Source organism: Mesocricetus auratus, unplaced genomic scaffold (assembly GCF_017639785.1).
Source record: "Mesocricetus auratus isolate SY011 unplaced genomic scaffold, BCM_Maur_2.0 Super-Scaffold_100007, whole genome shotgun sequence".
NCBI lineage: Eukaryota > Metazoa > Chordata > Mammalia > Rodentia > Cricetidae > Mesocricetus > Mesocricetus auratus.
In genome coordinates, this window is record NW_024429191.1 from 29273648 (window position 1) to 29292947 (window position 19300).

Genomic DNA, 19300 nt, shown 5'->3' on the forward strand with positions numbered 1-19300 from the left:
GTGGGAGAAAAAACTATTCAAAATACAATGTTAAGTGAAAGTTAATAAATACCTATATAGATATACTATTTTGCATTAAAAAGAGGTATGGAATAACTTGCTTATGTGTTCACACAAAGCAACTCCAGAGGGATGCAAAGAAACATGCAGAGAGAAATGATAGAAAGCAGACTTTTGTTATGCTCTTTTAAAAAAATCAACATACTTTTTATTGATTCTTTGGGAATTTCATACCATATACCCCAACCCCACTCATTTCTCAGTACTTCCATATCTACCCTCTATCCTTGTAGTGTACCCCCAAAAGCAAGCAAACAAAAAAACCACTTGGCTCCTTCTTTCCTGTCTCTCCATCACATAATTATCTGTCTCAGTGGTATTGGGAGCTGCAGTGTGTCAAGAAGTATGTATACCCTTTTGTCCAAAAAGCTTACTTGCAAATGTTCATTGCAATGAGTTGTTGGTCTTGTTCAAGGCCTGTCTTCACCCAAACTTCTCTCAGATACCCTTGCTGTTGTCTTGGGTCATGAAGATCCTATGGCTATGGTTATATGGGACCAGTACCTTCATCCACTCTAGCAGATCATACATGGGGTAGATGTTGGGCTGGTCAACTCAAAGCCCTGGATGCAGGACTAGGTGGTAACTGAGTTGGTCAATGGGCCTCAACCAGAACTGCTTACCGAGGCAGTGCCAACTCTCCCCAAGCCTGAATCACCTTGGCAGCAGGCCAAGGGTGGAACCAGCTCTTCCAGGGCTGATGAGGGGAAGGGCTGGCTCTCTGACCTTGCTGGGTACCTTTAAAAGAATATTTTTTTGTGTTCCCTTTCGTAAAGTGCCCTCATCTCGGTTCTATTTGGCTTATACGGCCATCTCAGTACTCAGATAGTCTAAGGTGTTTTCCTTAATCCTGTCAAGTTAGTACAACTTTCTCAAAGATAACACTTCTGTTCTGTATTTATCACAGTTTCACAGAATCTTGCCAGGGACTCCTATAGTTGTAAAATTCTGGAAATCTTTGTATTTAATTGCATACTCACCAGTCAGGAATTAATGAATGAATGGCATATAAATAATCAAGCAAGTGATGATTTAAAACTACCACTCAGCAACTGCTGTCTCTACTTGGAGTTTCTTTCTCTCCCATTTTAGTCTGACCCACTCTTAATTTCTATAAATAAAACATTGGAAAGAGAGCAGACAAACCTGGGAACAAAATGAAAGCTACCTGATTCTCAAGTTATACTTAATAGCTATCAAAACAACATCATATAATATTCTTTTTAAAAACTGTTAAGTTTTGAATTCGGTATTTTAGTCAGTCTATTATTCTCCACAAAAAAGTAAATCTGAAAAAAAATTTCTCAATAAACTCAAAATTTTACACAATATCACAGATAAAAAACTAATGTGTGGGCTTCAATCAGTGCCAATAAGTTCAGATCCAAGCATGTATTTCCTGGAAGCTTCCTGCATATAGTCCTGGTGAGTGTGCTTCTTCCTGCCCTACAATGGAATCTTAAAAAGGCCTGGAACAAATATCATTGTTGAACACTACAAGTGTACCTCAAAAGCAGGTAATCACAGTACTCCCCACAATACTTTCACAAAAAAGATGTGAAAGTAACTTGGCGCCAGGCAGTGGTGGCACACACCTTTAATCCCAGCACTCAGGAGGCAGACACAGGCAGGTCTCTGTGAGTTTGAGAGACCAGCTTGGTCTACTAGAGCTAGTTCCAGAACAGCCTCCAAAGCTACATAATGAAACAAACAAGCAAACAAAAAGTAACTTGCATCTTCAAGCAGAATTTTTTTAATACACATCTAATTTCAGATTCCTATTAACAAGAGTTTGTTGGTAGTGGGCAAAAAGTGCCACCCCTAGGTAAGAAGTTATCGGCATTTGCTTGCTGCTGGGTCGGGGAAAGTCAGTTGTCTTCAATGGAGTGACACTTGGCATATCAACATTCCAGGGCAAGCCTCACATTCAGGAGTAATTGGTCAATACAAACTGGACTCCATGTCTTGTTTATTTTTTAAGAGAAAGAAAGAGAACATGAAGTTGGGAAGGTGGGAAGGTAGGACAAGACCTGGGAAGGAGTTGGGGTAGGGAGTGAGTATGATGAATATGTATTATATGAAATATAAAAATAAATAAAAATAAATTTAAAGCACCTGTTTAACAACATTGCTGTTGGCCAACTGTTGCACTGGAAAACAACAAAGGCAGCAATGATATGACAGGAAACCTGGAGAACAGGGAAGCAGGGAAAAGTATGAAGGGGGATACTCTCCAGAGTATCAGTTCCAGACTCACAAACAACAGTTAAGAAGTAAGTTAAAGTAGATGCTGAGGCCAAACAGAATCCAAGCTGTCTTACATATTCAAGAAAAGGAACTCTGAAACCCTGAGGCCAGTTAAACCAAGATTGCAGCTGGGAGCTATAAATGGAAGAGGGATGATCCAACAGACATAGATTCTCACAACCAGTGAAATCTGGCTCAAGTCAGATCAATCCCTGATTAAATCAAGGTCACCCACCCTTTCCATAATTAGCTGAAAAATAAACAAGTGGATTTACTCCTAAGTAAAAGAAGGACATGAAATTTCCATTTCTAGCAACTATCAAAGGACTGAAAACCACAAGAAAAAGAGAAACAATAGAACAAAATCTCCAAGAGACTGGGGGGAGGAGGGAGCATTTCCAGATGGTGGGCACTAGGCAGCACAAGGCAGCAGTGACAGGTGGGAAAGAAGTCAGCTCATATAACTGTTCCAGTCTTCTGCCTGGTGTACTGAAACAGGACAGAACCCAGGCAGAGTCTGATGGTCTATTTAAGTTGAGATGAAACTGGAGTCTGGAGAGGTTAAGGCAGGAGACATTCACAGGATGGAGTGCTGCCCAGAGATGTGAAGAAAGCCCTCTGTGACTTTTCACATAAGGAATAACCTTGACATGAAAAGAAGAGCAGAAAGAAACTGACAAGAATAGAGAAAGCAATCTTTGGGATCTCAAAGATCAGAACAATCTGATTTTTCACCAGCCAGCATGGAAAACCTTTTAAACAGAGAATACCTAGGAAAGTACTACTTAAAAGCAAGCTTCAAGGAAATCAAATTGTTTCCAAGATACTGAACTCTATCTCAGAACAAAGCTAAAGAGTATTTTTAAGAATATAAAATTATCCAGAACCCAAAAAGTAAGCCTCTGTACTTTCTATATTCAAACAAAAATTATGAAGCATGCAAACAGGAACAAATGACTTTAAATCAATCTAGAAATGAAAAAGCATGACAGAAACAGTGCCAAAGATGATAAAAGTTATACTTGATATATCCTTTTAAAAAAGGAGGAAATGTTATATAAAGGCATGGAAAACCAATTCCCACAATCTCTAGTGTTGAAAATATTAGATGATATCAAAAGGAAAAAAATTAGTGAAAAAAAAAAGAAAAAGAAAACAGTAAATGAAGCCTAACTAATCTAAAAGACAACTTTAAGTAAGCTAAAATACAAGTAACCACACACTCCAGAGGGACAGGGGAGGAAAGCACAACACAATTATCTGACAATAGTGGTGTAAACTGTAAACCCACAGATCCAAGAAGCTTAACAAAGTCTAATCACCAAAGAAAGTGTGAGGGGGACACTACACCAGACACACCATAATCGTGGTGCTTAAAACTAGTGACACAAGGCTGGGCAGTGGTGGTTTACACCTTAACTTCAGCACTCAGAAGGCAGAGGCAGGAGGATCTCTGTGAGTTTGAGGCCAGCCTGGTCTACAGAGTAAGTTCCAGAACAGGCACCAAAACTACACAGAAAAACACTGTCTTGAAAAACCTAAAACAAGCAAACAAACCAAAAACCCAGAAACCCTGTCTAAGAAAAAAACAACATTGGTAAACCTAGGTGAACAAAACAACTTATTATTTGGTATTTAATGAAACAGTATCAACATACAGTGAGACTTAGAACTGTAACACATGGATAAAATTTAAAAAACCATAAAGGAAGACTTAAAGTCAATCACTCGGTTTGATATGCCTAAATGAATAAATGGAATTCAAAGTAAAACCACCACCGTTTACATGTGCACTAAGAAAAAGATACAAAAATGAGGAAAAGTATGAAATTCCATAGAAAGAAATCAAGTAACAAACAACGAATAAGTGAAAAGACAGCCTATGTTCACAGCTAGAAAGACTCAATATTGCCAAAAATGTCAGTTCTTCCCAACTTAATATACAGAGTCAATGCCATACCTAACAAAATCCATTTAAATATAAAAATGTCTGCCCTCAACTATCAAGAGAATGAGAAGACAGGCCATAGACTGGAAGAAACTATTTATAAAAGAGGACATCTGGGCAATGTAGTTCTATAGAATAACACACTTAACATGCATGAAGCCTTGAGCTTATTCTCCAAAGTGAAAACACAAGAGTGAGACAGATATCTGCTTGTATTAGTTCTTGTTTTGTTGCTGACAAAGCAATTTAAGGGAAGAATGGGTTTGTTTTGGCTTATTGTTCTAGTCCAGTGGTTCTCAACCTTGCTAATGATATAACCCTTTAATACAGTCCCTCATGTTGGTGACCCCCAACCATAAAATTATTTTTGTTCCTACTTCATAACTGTAATTTTGCTACTGTTATGAGTTGTAATGTAAATATTCTAGGAGACAGAAATCTGTCAAAGGGGTCACAGCCCACAGTTTGAGAACCACTGTTCTAGGGGCTCATTCCAGCACAGTAGGAAAACACAGTAGCAGGCAGAAAAGGCATGGTGGCAAAAGCAATAAGCCAGTACAGCATCTCAGGAAAACAGAATGAACAGAAAATGGAACCAAGCTAGATATAGTCTCAAGGCCCTGCCCCAATGACCCACTTCCTCCAGCAAGACTAAACTTCCTAAAGCCTATAGAACTTATACCACCAGCTAGAGACCAAGTGTGCAAACACAGGAACCTAAAGGAGGACATTTCACCTAAATTTAAACCACAACAGAACTGTTATTTATAATATATAGAGATCTATTAAAAAGCTAAACAAAGGAAAAAAACTTATTAAAAATGGTCAAAAGATCTGAACAGATACTTTTTCAAAGAAAACACATCAATGACAAGCATATGCAAAGATATTCAACACTGTATGTCATTAAGAAACTTTGAATTTAAAAGGAGATAACCACCATATACCATCATGATGACAAAATTCAAAGCACTGAGGACACCAAATCTTTTTTTTTTTTTTTTTTCGAGACAGGGGTTCTCTGTAGCTTTGGAGGCTGTCCTGGAGGACACCAAATCTTAAAGAGGAATTCTTGTTCACTCTAGTGGAAACACAGTACACAGCCCTTCAGAAAACACTTGAGCAGTTTCTCGTAAAAGCCAAGCATACTCTTAACATATGAGCAATAACCATGCTTCTCTGATCCTTAGCAAAGCCTACAGGCAGATAGATGTTCAGAGTAGCAATATGTAAAAATGCCAAAACATGGAAAAATCCAAGATGTTCTTCAAGACATAAGTAAGCAAGAGATGATGGTACTTCCAGATAGTGTAGCATTATTCAGGGCTAAATAGAATGAACTACTGAGTCATGAAAATGCATAGAAGTCTTAGAGGCTCATAATTCAGTAAAAGAAGACAATCTGAAAAGGATACATACTGTATGATTCCAATTATTCCACCTTCCCAAATGAGGCGAAACTATGAAAACAGAAACATCACGGTTGCCAGGCATGGAAGAATGAATATTCTAAAACAGAGAATTTCTTGGTCAGAGAAACTATTCTGTGTGGTACTATAATGATGAATCCAGTGGTTCTCAACCTTCCTAATGCTGTGACCCTTTAATACAGTTCCTTGTGCTATGGTGAGTCCTAACCATAGAATTATTTCATTGCTACTATTTTAAATCATAATGTAAATATCTGGTATGTGAGCCCAAAGGGTTCCTGACCCACAGGTTGAGAACTACTGCTCTATACAATTATACAGAACATCAAAGGAAATCCTAATATAAACTACAGACTGTGAATGATGATGTGTCAACCTATTAAATGTTGTAATAAATGTATCACTGATATAAGATGTTAACAATAGAAGAAGCCTATTGCAGGCAAGGATATAGGAACTTCAGACTTCACTCAGTTTTGCTTTTCAGTAAAAGACCAAGCCTCAAAAAATAAGGTGAACAATTGAGGCAGATACCTAGTATCAACCTCTGGCATACATACTTATAAAAACACACAGTCTTTCTTTCCTATACAAAATGTATTATCAGTGTGGTAGTCTGAGTAAGAATGACCCCCACAGACTCATATTTGAATGTATAACAAGTGGCATTAGGAGGTGTGGCCTTGTTGGAGTAAGTGTGTCACCGGGGGGGGGGCAGTCTACTTTGGTGTTTCTCCTCTGTCTCTCTCCCTACCTCCCTCTCATCCTGCTGCCTACTGATCAAGATACAGAACTCTCAGCTTCCTCTCCAGCACCATGTCTACCTGAGTATGGACTAAACTATAAACTATAAACCAGCCCCAAGAAAGTTTTTTCCTTTATAAGAGTTTCTGTGGTCATGGGGCCTCTTCACAGCAATAAAAACCCTAACTAAGACAATCAGGCAATAAAAAGTAAATAGAAGAACGTCTCTTTTTATAAATGTATCTCAAATAATGAAAAAAATTATAGCAAAGAATCCATACTCCAATCCTCAAAGAATTAATGGCTTTGGCCAGTAAACAACAATAGGAAAGCTTTCAGGTCTTACATTGCTCCTAAAGAAAACATACTGTATCATCTGCATGATGCCACCCATGACATACCATCTTAATTTCTGTCCAAAAGCTTAAACCTCAGGTCTGCCCTAGATTCTGGACCACCCAGCCATTCATCTGTAGAAAACACCTAAGATGAAGAGCATACTGAGCTGCATTTTGAGCATGCAATTTGAAAAATACAGGTTGGGAAAACAAAGTGCTTGATTGTCAACACAAACAGCAAGGAAAAGAAAACTTGGAGGGGGAACCTGAAAGATACTAGATAAAGGAGGAGGAGGAGCTATTCTACAATGCTTAAAAAAAAAAAAAAAAACGTAATTTAAAACTACAAGGACTGACCAAGGATGAAGCCTGAAGAGTGCTGGCAACCAAACTGCAGTCCTCTGGAAAAGCAGCACATACTCAGAAGCAGGGAGCCATCTCTACAGCCTCCTACAGAACTTTTAAACATACTGTCTTTATAAGGAATTTATGCCAGACAGGCGGTGGTGGCCCAGCCGAGCAGTGGTGACGCATCATGCCTTTAATCCCAGCACTCAGGAGGTAGTGGCAGGCATTATCTCTGTAAGTGAGGCCAGCCTTATCTACAAAGTGAGTTCCATGACAGCTAGGGCCACACAGAGAAACCCTGTCTCGGAAAAAGAAAAGGAAAAAGAAACTTGATGGGGAACGTTCTTCTGGGTATGTTTGTCTTATTGCTTGATGAATAAAACACTGATTGGCCAGGCAGGATGATAGGTAGGACTTGGAAACAAGGAAGATTCTGGGAAGTATAGGCAGAGGGAAGTCATCATGTGATCCCAGAAAGTGATATAGCTGGGCAGAAACTGCAACTAGCTAACCATAGAGGTCTGAGGTCTGTACAGACAGGCAGGAAGTGAAATAGCTGAGCAGAATCAAGATATAAGCAGGCCGGGTGGTGGCGGCGGCACATGCCTTTAATCCCAGCAGTCGGGAGGCAGAGGCAGGCAGATCTCTGTGAGTTTGAGGCCAGGCTGGACCGACAGCCTCCAAAATAATAGAGAAACCCTGTCTCGTAAAAAAAAAAAAAGATATAAGCAGGAACAAACAGGAAATCTCTCTCTTTGCGGAGATGCTTAAGAGGTAAGGTGTACTGTGGCTTGCTCCTTCTTTCTGATCTCTCAGCATTTCCCTCTATATCTGACTCTAGCCTTTTATTATCTAGAACAATTAAGAACTCCTTTTACAAAACTTATGCTAAATTATCTCTATGAAAACAGCCTCAGTTTTAAGACTTCAATTAGACTGTTTCCACATACAAGCTTATCTATTACAGACCAAGACAACAAAGTGATCATGTTCATAAAAACCCTAAAATCCAGTCCCTATCCTTAAGAGCTCATGAAATCTTAGGAAGTGAGAAGAGTGTGCACAAGTAGAAGTAGTGGGCAGTCAATGAGATTTAAATTCTGACTCAAATACAATTGCTTTCTATGTGTATTAGTGATTAATAGAAAACCCAATTTTCCACCATACTTTTAATTTCTATACCATAAATCCATACTTCCATGTCTTACCACTTATTTCAAGCTCTGCCCAATGTGATTTCTTTCCATTTGCTGCTTCCTCAGAGGACATAATTGTGTACATCCTCCGAGGGTCAGGGGGCTCGTATTTTTCTTTGGGCATGCCTGTTAAATAAATGAAAAGAAACTAATCAGTACATACTGAAGAACCAAATAAATAAAAACATCATTTCTTAAAAAGAGACACATGGGGGCACTGACTGCTCTTCCAGAGGACCCGGGTTCAATTCCCAGCAACCACAAGGGAGCTAACAACTGTCTGTAACTCCAAGATCTGACACCCTCACACACATGCAGGCAAAATACCAATGTGTAAAATAACAAATAAAAAAAATTTTAAAAGCAGACACTTAACATTAGGAACATTAAATAGGATTTGCTACCAAAAGGAACTAGGAGTTCCATGTAGAAATGGCGATTTTTAGTTCCAGAATACAGCTGATTAAAACCAGGAAGATAATAAAGATGTGACAGCTGAAGAAAACATAGCTGTTAGCCTAAAAAGGGTTCCACTGGCTAAATAGAAAAAAACCTGAACTTCACATGCGTTAACAACAACTGAATCAATATAATCTGCGTGAATTCATTTCATTGTTAAGTCTTTTACATTTATCTATGTGTATGTGCACACACATGTGCTCGTGTGCACATGTACACACATAGGTGCCATGCATGTGGAGTTCAGAGGGAAACTTACAGAAGACACTCTCTCTACCATGTGGGTCCCAAGGAATCATGCCTTCATGTCCACATTGCATACACTTAGTAGCGGTTTAGAATATACTGTCACAGTATCATTGTGCCTGTATTTAAGTATCTTATTTACTAATATCCCCACATACAGGAACAATGACCGCTCAGAATTTAGAAAGCAAAGATATAGTAAAGTGTTTTCTTAAAATGTGAATGTTCTGGGCTGGAGAGATGGTTCAGCGGTTAAGAGCACTGACTGTTCTTCCAGAGGTCCTGAATTCAATTCCCAGCAACCACATAGTGGCTCATAACCACCTTGAATGAGATCTGGTGCCCTCTGCTGGCTGTATTTATACACAATGCATAAATAAATAAACAAAATACTTTAAAAAAATTTTAAAAATGTGAAAGTTCTCAACTTTAGGAAAAATAAATTCCTGATAGATTTACTGTCCATCTGTTATTAATCTCTCTGTTGTGTTTAATTTAGAAAGCGAACATTATGATAAGTGTGTGTGTGTGTGTGTAAAAGTAGGCATATGATATACATAGGATTTGGTACTATTAAAGCTTTCGGCATCCACTGAGAATCTTAGAATGTACTCTACTATCATATGGGGAAACTTTTGTTTGTTTTGTTTTTCAAGACAGGGTTTCTTTGTAGCTTTGGAGCATGTCCTGGAACTTGCTCTGTAGATCAGGCTGGCCTCGAACTCAAGAGATCCACATGCCTCTGGTTCCTAAGTGCTGGATTAAAGGAGTGCACTATCACTGCCCTACTGAAACTTCTATACTCTATAGATATAAGCCACTTATCCACCAAATTGCTAGTATCTGTACTGTTGTGCCTTGGGGCCACTTAGTAAAATAAGCATTACTTGAACACTAGCCACTGTGGTACCATCATAGTTCATCTAATATGCCAGACCAAATGATTAAGGGACAGGCAGTATATACAGTATGAATACACTGCATAAAGGCATTATTTCCTAGGTGTGGTTTTTATGGGGGAAAGCAAGAGTGTTCGGGAATGAAATCTAGGGTCTTGTGCATGCTATTCTACCATTGAACTACACATCCAGCCCAAAACAGTGATATTGTAAAATAGGAATAAAAGAAATTAAATTGTATATATAAAAAGCTTCCTTATTTTTTTGTTACAAAAAAAAAAGTCACCAAATCACTACTCTAAAGCTCTTACAACCCAAATTAATTTCTTTTGGAAAATAATAAAGCGACCAACAACTCACTCATAGGTACATTAAAAAAAATTTAGGTAAAAATGAAGACTTATCTACTGCATTGTTTCTCCCAACACACAAATGTCATGTAAACACAAGAATTAGGCAAATACTATTTTAAAAGATGGAAATAGTCTGGAATTCTGTATTAAAATTATGGCAGGACACCAGGTCTACCACATTGTCCATAGGCCACACCTGCTAGTAGACCAGATTGGTGCCTAGCCCAATTGTCATCAGTGAGGAGGCTTCCTCTGGCGGCTGATGGGACCAGATGTAGAGACCCATACCCAAATGTTAGGCAGAGCTCAGGAACCCTGCAGAAGAGGGGGAGGAAGGATTGTAGGAGCCAGTGGGGTCTAGGACACAAAGAGAACATGGTCCACAGAATCAACTAAGCACGGTTCACAGGGGGTCAGAGACTGAAGCAGCAACCACGGAGCCTCATGGGTCTGTGCTAAGTCCTCTGGATACATGCAGTGCTTGTTTACCTCGGGTTTTTTGTGGGACTCCTGGGAGTAGAGATGTCTCTGACTCTTACCTGCTCTTGGGAACCTTTTAATCCTCCTGGGCTACCTCATCCAACCTTGATATGAGAGGGTTTGTGTCTAGTCTTATTGCATCATTATGATGTGTTTAGTTGATATCTCCAGGTGGCCTGCTCTTTTCTGAAGAGCAGTGGACCACAGGGGAGAGGGGAGGTAGGGAAGGATGACTAAGAGGAGGGGAGGGAGGGCTGTGGTTGGGATATATTGTATGAGAGAATAAAGTAAAAAAAAATTATCTTGTTTTAATGCACATATTAGTTGTATTCTAAAAATTAAGACGATGTCTTGGCAGATAGTCCTAACTTACTCATAAAGTAAGTCCAATTTGGTTATGCACTTTTACTCACCTTAAACCTAAAATCACCTTGACTCTCAAAGTCATCTCACTGCCCTATGTAGTGCTGAAAGCTTGTATTCCCAGCACTTGAGGGGTAGAGGCAAGAGAACCAGGAATCTGAGACTAGTCTTGGGAGAGGAAAAAAAAAGTGTATCACATTTGTTTTCTCTTCCAGGCAGGTTTCCATCACATACTTTACAGATACGAAATCTCATGCAGGAGCTGTCCTCAGTGGAACTTTTAGTACACTAGTGACACTAAGTTTTCTAAGACAAAAATGAGTATTTCAGACTCCAATTCTATCATAAATTTCCCACCAACTCTGCCTTAAGTCCTTCAGCTCTTATCTAAGTTATCCACAGTCTCAGATTCATTTCTTTGTTCTACTCTCCTCCTACCTTCATCCATTCTAGGTATCATCTTTGGTGACTGCCCCCAAAATACATTTTATTTGACTCTCACTGAACCTGAGACAAAGTCTTTAATACAGTTGTCCCAAAGTGTCTGCCAGGGATTGATTCCAGAATAACTGGCTCCAGGAACCCAAATGAATACATAAATTCCAGGATGTACCCTATGAAAAGATCAGTCTATCAATGGGCAGTGGTGGTGTACACCTTTAATCCCAGCACTCAGGAGGCAGAGGCAGGTGGATCTCTGAGAGTTTGACGCCAGCCTGATCTACAGCTCAAGTTTCAGGACAGCCAGGGCTACACAAAGAAACCCTATCTAAAAAAAGCATTAAAAAAAAAAAAATGAGGGCAAGAAAACAATCTGTACATTTTGATACTGGTATTTTTTTTCTAATTTTATGTCCATGGTTTGTTGAGTCTACAGATATTGAAAGCAAGCTCTACATGAAGGAACAAAAAAAGCCAGGTTCGTTGTTAGAATGAATAAAATGTATTTACAACCTACTAATTCCCTCTGGGCTCATCACAAATCTCACTGCCCACTTAACCTCTCTAAGGAACCTCTGTGCCATAGCACATGCTATTACTTCTGCCTGAAATGGCCCGGATACCTCCATAGTCCCTAGACTTTGTTCAAATGCCAAGCTGGATATCTAATTTCAAAAGGATGGATTATCCCTCCCCAACACAGGAATTCACTGTCTCTTGTTCTGAATTATTCTTAACCTTGAAAATTTGGTCCACTGCTGTATTCACTAATCTCACCTTAATTTATACCTACCTATTACAGTAAGCACTCTTGATTTTATACTTTTAAATATTTTTGTACGTCCAGTATCTGAGCAGTTAGTTACTCGGCTAATGTTTATGTGAATTCAAGGGGGAAAGCTATGATAGTTTAAACACACACACACACACACACACACACACACACACACACACACACACACACACCAGAATATGAAAAACTTAGTACCTAGATTTCAATTGATGAAGGCAAAAATCCAGAGAAACCAGACAAAAGAACCCTATTACTGTCCAAGGGAACTGAGATTACTGCTTCTAGGATAGCGTGGAGTAAGAAGCAAAAAGTCAAACCAAGCAAACATCAACAGCCATAATAACAAAACTAAGTTGCCACTTTTTTTGCACATTCACTACTTTTCAGGCCTATCAGGCACTTCACATGCAATGAAATGGTAACCCTCAAGCCAAGTGTGGTGCTGCAGTCCTCTAATACCATGCAGAGGCAGACTGGACTACATAGCAAATTCCAGGCCAGCCAAGGAATCTGGCTCTACATAGGGAGAATTTACCTCAAAAATATGAATAAGCAAATAGTTTTTTTAGAACCCAAAAAGATTAGCCTTTGATACAATTAGCCCTTGATACTCAACATTATTATTCTACACATACAAAAAAGGAAAATCTAGAAAATGAGAAATAGCTATTATATAGTATCTGTATTATTTTAATTCTCATAGCAAGCCATGAGATAAAAGCTGTTCTTTTTTTTTTTTTTTTTTTTTTTTGGTTTTTCGAGACAGGGTTTCTCTGTGGCTTTGGAGGCTGTCCTGGAACTCGCTTGGTAGTCCAGGCTGGTCTCGAACTTACAGAGATCCGCCTGCCTCTGCCTCCCGTGTGCTGGGATTAAAGGTGTGCGCCACCAACGCCGGACAGCTGTTCTTTTTTTCAAAGAGGAAACTGATACACTAGAGTTTAAAATAAAGCATATGCCCAGTGTTGCACACTTTCAGTAAAGCTAAAGAATTTCTGAACCATTGCTCACTGCTTGTCTGTAACTAATTCCAGTACTTTCAAAACCGTTGTAATAGAGTTTGCTAGCTTCTCTACCCTCTATTAGAGTTGATGCCCATATCCTCTGATTAAGACCTAAATGAACTTTCTAATCCCAGTATCCTGACCCCTTTCATTCAAACTCCCTATTTTTACTACCTGATTCCTAAGAATGTCACATGCAACATCTCTCCACCCCCACTCAGTGGGTGGGTTCCTGACTTCTACTCCTATCTCTCATCCTTGTAACCTATGCTGCATAGTCCAAGTTGTGCATGACTTACTGTAGACAGACTGCTTTCTCTGAAATACCCTATTCAGCCTGACAACCCTTACTAATCTTCTTACTGCAGCTCAAAGATCTCTGAAGTAACTCTGTCAAAGTTCCCAGGCAAAATGAGATTCTTCCTAAGGACACACAAAATGTTCCATATATTTCTAATTACCATATAAACTCATTATGTCTATTTTTCATTTATCTTTCTCTCTCCACCACTACAGACCCACTTTGAACTGAATAATACTGTTTTCAAATACTGTGTTCAAGTATAAGCAGTTCTTCTAAACACCATGTGTTTGGGAAAATGTGAATCCGTTCCTACACGACTGACTTAATACTGAACAATTTGAGTACACTGTAAATCTCTCTGCAACATTGGGACATCCATCTTCAGTCTACAGACCTAAAATATCTGACAGACTCTTCTATGAAACAGGAATTTTGAGAGACTGTCTCAACTTAGTCTTTACAAAGTTCAGCAGTTGCTTTTGTGCCCTGCCTGTCCAATTTGTTAGCAGTCAAGGTAAGGGCAGTATCTTTGCCCAGTGGCTAACTTTGCCACAAATGAAAGCAAACTCCATATGAAGGTTTTTGAATGCCCATCTTTTTTGAAGTAGGTTGCTGCTGTCAGGAGCAAACATTTCTCACTGTCACGAAAAGCCTTATGTTATTAAAACACCTTAAATGCCATATTCTGTAGGTCTCTGAAGTGTTTGAAGACTGTCTATGTAAAATATATCTCTGTTAGATCTTGAAAACATAGCTAACAGGGCTGCAAGTTTGATTGTTATAGATGGCTACTAATTTGTATTTAATTATCCTAAATAATTTGTAATAAAGCTTTCAAGGAGCAGAGCTATACATTACATTTTAAATGAGCGATACAGGTACAATACCTTAAACAATAGAAACTATATAGAGTGCAACAAAATGAACTTAAATTTGTATCAATACACAGAAAATTCATACCAATATAAAATGAGATTAATAGTTGCTTTTTAGTTTTAAAAGTAGATTCAATAATCTATCTTTTTATCTTATGATTCCTATACCTTTTGTTTTGTTTTTTTGAGACAAGGTTTCTTTGTGTAGCCCTAGCTGTCCTGGAACTAGCTCTGTAGACCAGACAGCCCTCAAACTCACAGAGATCCGAATGTCTGTCTCCCGAGTGCTGGGATTAAAAGCATTCCCCACCACTGCCCACCTCCTATGCTATTCTTAACAAGTTCGTGTTCTTTTTAGTGATTTGGGTGTTGTACCCCAATTCCACTTCCTCCCAAGTCCTGAGATTTCCAAACAAAACCTGTAACAACAGCTTTACTAAGAGTTCTATGACAGGGCAGTGGTCGTGCATGCCTTAAATCCCAGCACTCAGGAGGCAGAGGCAGGTGGACCTCTTTGAGTTCCAGGACTACCAAATATCAAAAAGGAAAAGAAAAATATGATAATAAAAATAAAGAGTTCTATGACTTCAAGGTCTCAATATTTACCCTTCCAGGAATCGAGGAAAAAACTCATCTTTCCCCCAAAATTTCACAAAATACTTACTATATCCTAACAAACTATAATATTTCTAAACAGCCTGACTACTTTGATTTCTAGTTGGTCTCAGGGTAGACTATTCCATTTAAGTTCTCTAGCCTGCCTGAGCCTCAAAGAAGCAAAGTTCACAAACCTCAAGTTTCCTGTTTTAGGGCTTTCACTGTTTTGACTGCTTTTAACATCTTCTAAAACACTAACATTCTGATTTTACATGGTCCTTTATTATAAAGCAATTAGGCAGTCTTCAAGCCCATTACAAAAGGAGCCACACACCATATCAAAGTCAAAAAACAACAACAAAAAAAAAAGAAATACACTTAGTCACTAACTCAGTATTATTTCAAGTATGATTTGAATTTTACTTGCAGTCTCTAGTCCCCACACTGATGCCAAGTTACCTTTAAATCACTTTGTTCCTTGCTTAAAAAAAGAAACAAAAATTGGAGCCTCCTTTGCCTCAAAAGAAAGGAATAAACTTTTAGCTTAGCAAACACAGCCCTTCAAAATCTAGGCTAGACACACCTTTGTAAACTTGTTCCAGTGACATCTTACCATTGGCCTTACCCCCAAACCTGACACCTTAGTACACTCACTGTTCCCTTTGTTTCTCCAACTTGGCAAGCTTCTAGTCAGTGTTACTTTTTTTAAATTGGCACCACACCCTCCATAAGTTTAATCATTGTTCCTTGAAGCACTTTGCGCATCCATTACTCCTACGCAGAACAGGAAGGCAGAAACTGAGTATGGTACCTATGAATTCTCATCAACTACCACAGGACCATCACATGCTACTCCCTGATGTGCAACTTAATCATAAAAATATAAATGGACAAAAGAAAAGTAAAACCCCCGAGGGGAAAAGGCAGCCTGAATCAGCCTCCATCTTGGACTCAAATAAACAATCTTTTCTTCTTTAATTACTTATTCAAACACCAAACTCAAACTCGATTGCATTCCACTGTACTCAAAAGCACATATGCTATGCACATATAGTTAGATTATACTTGGGTTTAGTCTGCACTTACAAGTAGTGTTTATTAATCACATTTCATTGTAACAGGGTTACCTCCATAGCCTGATAACAGGCACAATTAAAGCAAAAGTGTACATAAACCAAAGATTTTGTAGAAGCTAAAAAGTTTGAAAAACATTAAAACCAGAACTTTCTTCTCCACAACAAATAGCACTGCATAATACTTATAATCTAAATCTTAAGTATACATTTTTAGGTGAATATATGTGGGCATTCTCAAAAGTGACAAAACATCTAAGTCAGAGTTTCCTAACCAGGAACTTTCCATATAGAAAAGGGTTGCAAATGAACTGAAGATTTTACTCTCTCACCACACAAGAACCAAAGAATGCAACTATAAGATGCTTCAACCATTATTTCAGTATCTTACATAGATTACCTTTCTGGGCTGGACTGTATAAAAAAACTTAGAATTGCACACCTTTAATCTCAGCACTCACAAGGACTATACAGAGATCCCGTCTTTTTTTTTTAAAGTTAATATGGGTACAGGAGATGTCTAAACATTAACCAAAATACTAGTTAAAACAGCATGTATAATATTTACTTGTAATCAGGATCAAGTTCTGTACACCAACTTCTGTCTGTTCAAAAAAAGAAAAAAGCCTAAAATTTCCCATCAAGCAGACACATCTGAAGTTACACAAGGATTGATTTCCAAGGAGACAATTCCAGTCACACAAGAAAAATGTCTTTCTGTCACACACTTTTTGTCCATGTTAGCAAGCACCTTGTGCACTTACTAAGACAAGGTCACATTGCTCTACCTTAAATAGTATCTATTGGTTAAAACCCTTCCTTCTCAAAAAAAAAAAAAAAATACGTACGATAGCCCACGTTACTTGTCTTCACAAAAACCCAAACCTGATGTTTACCCCCATAACTGCAATATCTTGGTCGAGTCACCTTATTCTTTCTAGGTTCAGTTTCTTCATGGGTGGCGTAAGAGAATTGAACTAGATCACTAGTTCCATGTAATTTCAACTCTAAAATTTATTCCAGAAAGCATCAAATTCAAAAGGCTGGCAGCAATTACAGAAAGCAAAATATGTATTTTTGCCTACAGAATTGCTGTGGAATGGTGGAGAATTCTAGGGAAGTGTGGAAAACGGTGCTATTACAAACCAAATTGGTTTTCGCTTAACTCGTAGTTCCTCTCTTCTCCAAGAATTTAGCCCTAGCAATAACCGGGCAGTCCACCTGCAAAACAGGTTTGCCGGTACTCAAATTCAAGCAGGTTATTTAAACGCAGTAACAAGACATTGTTCACAATGTTGTCCCTTGCAGTTAACAGTTAAAAGCAACGATTACAGTTGCTTGTGAGCAGACTCTGAAGACCTTGTCAAAGCAGAGTCAAAGCGGGGGGGGAAAATGTTACCAAAGAAAACAACCACTGGCATCGAAACATGAAAAGGGTAGGTTCGCTTTGGTTAAACTCGGGAAAATTTCTTCAAGGAATCAGGACTGGAGTCCTGAGTCCAATAATCTCTACATCTGATAATTACTTCTTTGGCCACGTACGTAATCCGCTCCGCCCTAACAGTAAATATATGCGTTAAAATGGCTTATTTAGAACACTTTCGGAAGAAAAGGGTGAGCGCCAAGTTTTTCCACGGAGTGCCAAGTTCCACGCCGCACAGTGCGCCACCCCACACAGCCACTTCACCAAAGTTGCCACCGGTCTCAGCCCGGAGTCCCGGGACACCCGCTCCACTCCAGGTGCGCGTGACCACAACCGGGGGGGGGGTCCGAGAAGCTAGGGCTCACGCCACCGCCCCTCAGTACGCCACCACACTGCCGTCAATCAACACCCCCACCCCCGGCCGAGCCCCGGGACTCCGCGCGGGGGCGCGGCCCGGGGACCGACGGGATCGCGACTGCCGTGTCCGGGAGGGGGACCGACAGACGTCACTCCGAGAACTACTAAGTTGTGCGTGAGTGCGCGCTCGAGGTCCCCAGGGCACGGCCCCCGGGGGATGGGAGAGCGCCGGCAGCCGAGGCTCGGCGGGACTTGGCGAAGCCCGTCGCGCTCACCTCTCGAGCTGCGCCGCCTTCCTCCGCCGCTGCCGCCGCCTCCTCCCGGTGAGTGCAGCGGGGTCTGCCCTGTGGAACCACCATACCAGTCCCGCCCGCTGCTGCAGCGCCGCCGCCGCCGCCGCCGCTCCTCAGCCGCCTCAGCCGCCGCTCTTTGTTCCCCCTCCTCAGGCGCCGCTCCTCAGCCGCCCGCCTCGGCCGCCCGGACCCCACGAGTCGCCGCTACGCTCTGCCGCCCTCTCGGCCCCCGGCCTCGCCCTCCTCGCCGCGCCCGCCGCCTCCTTCGCCTTCGCGCCGTCGACGCCGCCGCCACCGACGCCGACGCCTCCTCTTCCGCGCCCCCCTCGTTTTCATTGAAAGCAAACAAGCATCATGGCGGCGGCCGCCGTCCCCCTCCCACCCCAGCCAGCAAGAGCCCCGCTCACCGCCGCCTTGCCAACATCCTGGCGTCCCATTGGCTGATACTGCTGAGCGCGACCATTTAGCGTCGGGCAGGGGGGTGACTCTTCGCAGGCGTCGCTTAAGCCAGGTCTCCGTCCCCCCGCGCTGCGGAGCAGTGAGCCGGCCCGGCGCGCTCCTGCCCTGCCTGCCTTCCCGCTCTCTTTGAGCCTAGCCTTCTCCACGCCTACTATCTCCTCCTCTTCCTAACGCCGGTTCAGCTGCTCTCTGTTTGCTTCTCGCTCAATTTTATCTCCACTTTTCCCTTGATTTTTCCTCCTCTCCATTCACTTTTCTTTTCCTTGACCTGTCAGTCACTTGGAAGCACAGATAAGCGCTCAGACTTTTAACCTATCCAGTATGTTGATCTGCCCAGAGACAAAACGTTCAGTCTCGAATAGTCGTCTAATTGTTTCTGCCCTAACTATGCAGAAAAAAATTAATCAGTAGGAGTTTTTGACAATGAGGTCCTAGTTTTAAGTAACGAACCATAGCCGCTTTCAAAGGCTAACACAGTCTCTCTCTTCTGGGTTATTACCTGCAGACGATGGTTGCAGGGAAACCAGGAAAGAAATGGGCTGATTAATGATGTTTACATCAGGGAATAATAGT

General features: G+C 40.5%; 1 protein-coding gene across 3 annotated transcripts in view; it reads right to left on the bottom strand.

Annotated features, from left to right (window-relative positions):
* Cnot6 (CCR4-NOT transcription complex subunit 6) overlaps positions 1 to 18383 on the bottom strand; it is a 44210-nt gene extending 25827 nt beyond the window's left edge. For 2 of the 3 annotated variants that reach the window (XM_013114789.3, XM_005071874.4), the window contains exons 1-2: positions 18251 to 18383; positions 8324 to 8437 (exon numbers count right to left, since the gene is read on the bottom strand). In XM_013114789.3, the coding sequence (XP_012970243.1) occupies positions 8324 to 8435 (112 nt within the window). In that variant the 5' untranslated portion in view covers positions 8436 to 8437; positions 18251 to 18383. Of the gene's footprint in view, positions 1 to 8323; positions 8438 to 18250 lie in introns of those variants that run through there. The other variant, XM_013114790.3, reaches the window with a different exon arrangement.
* Between the last annotated feature and the right edge of the window lie 917 nt (positions 18384 to 19300).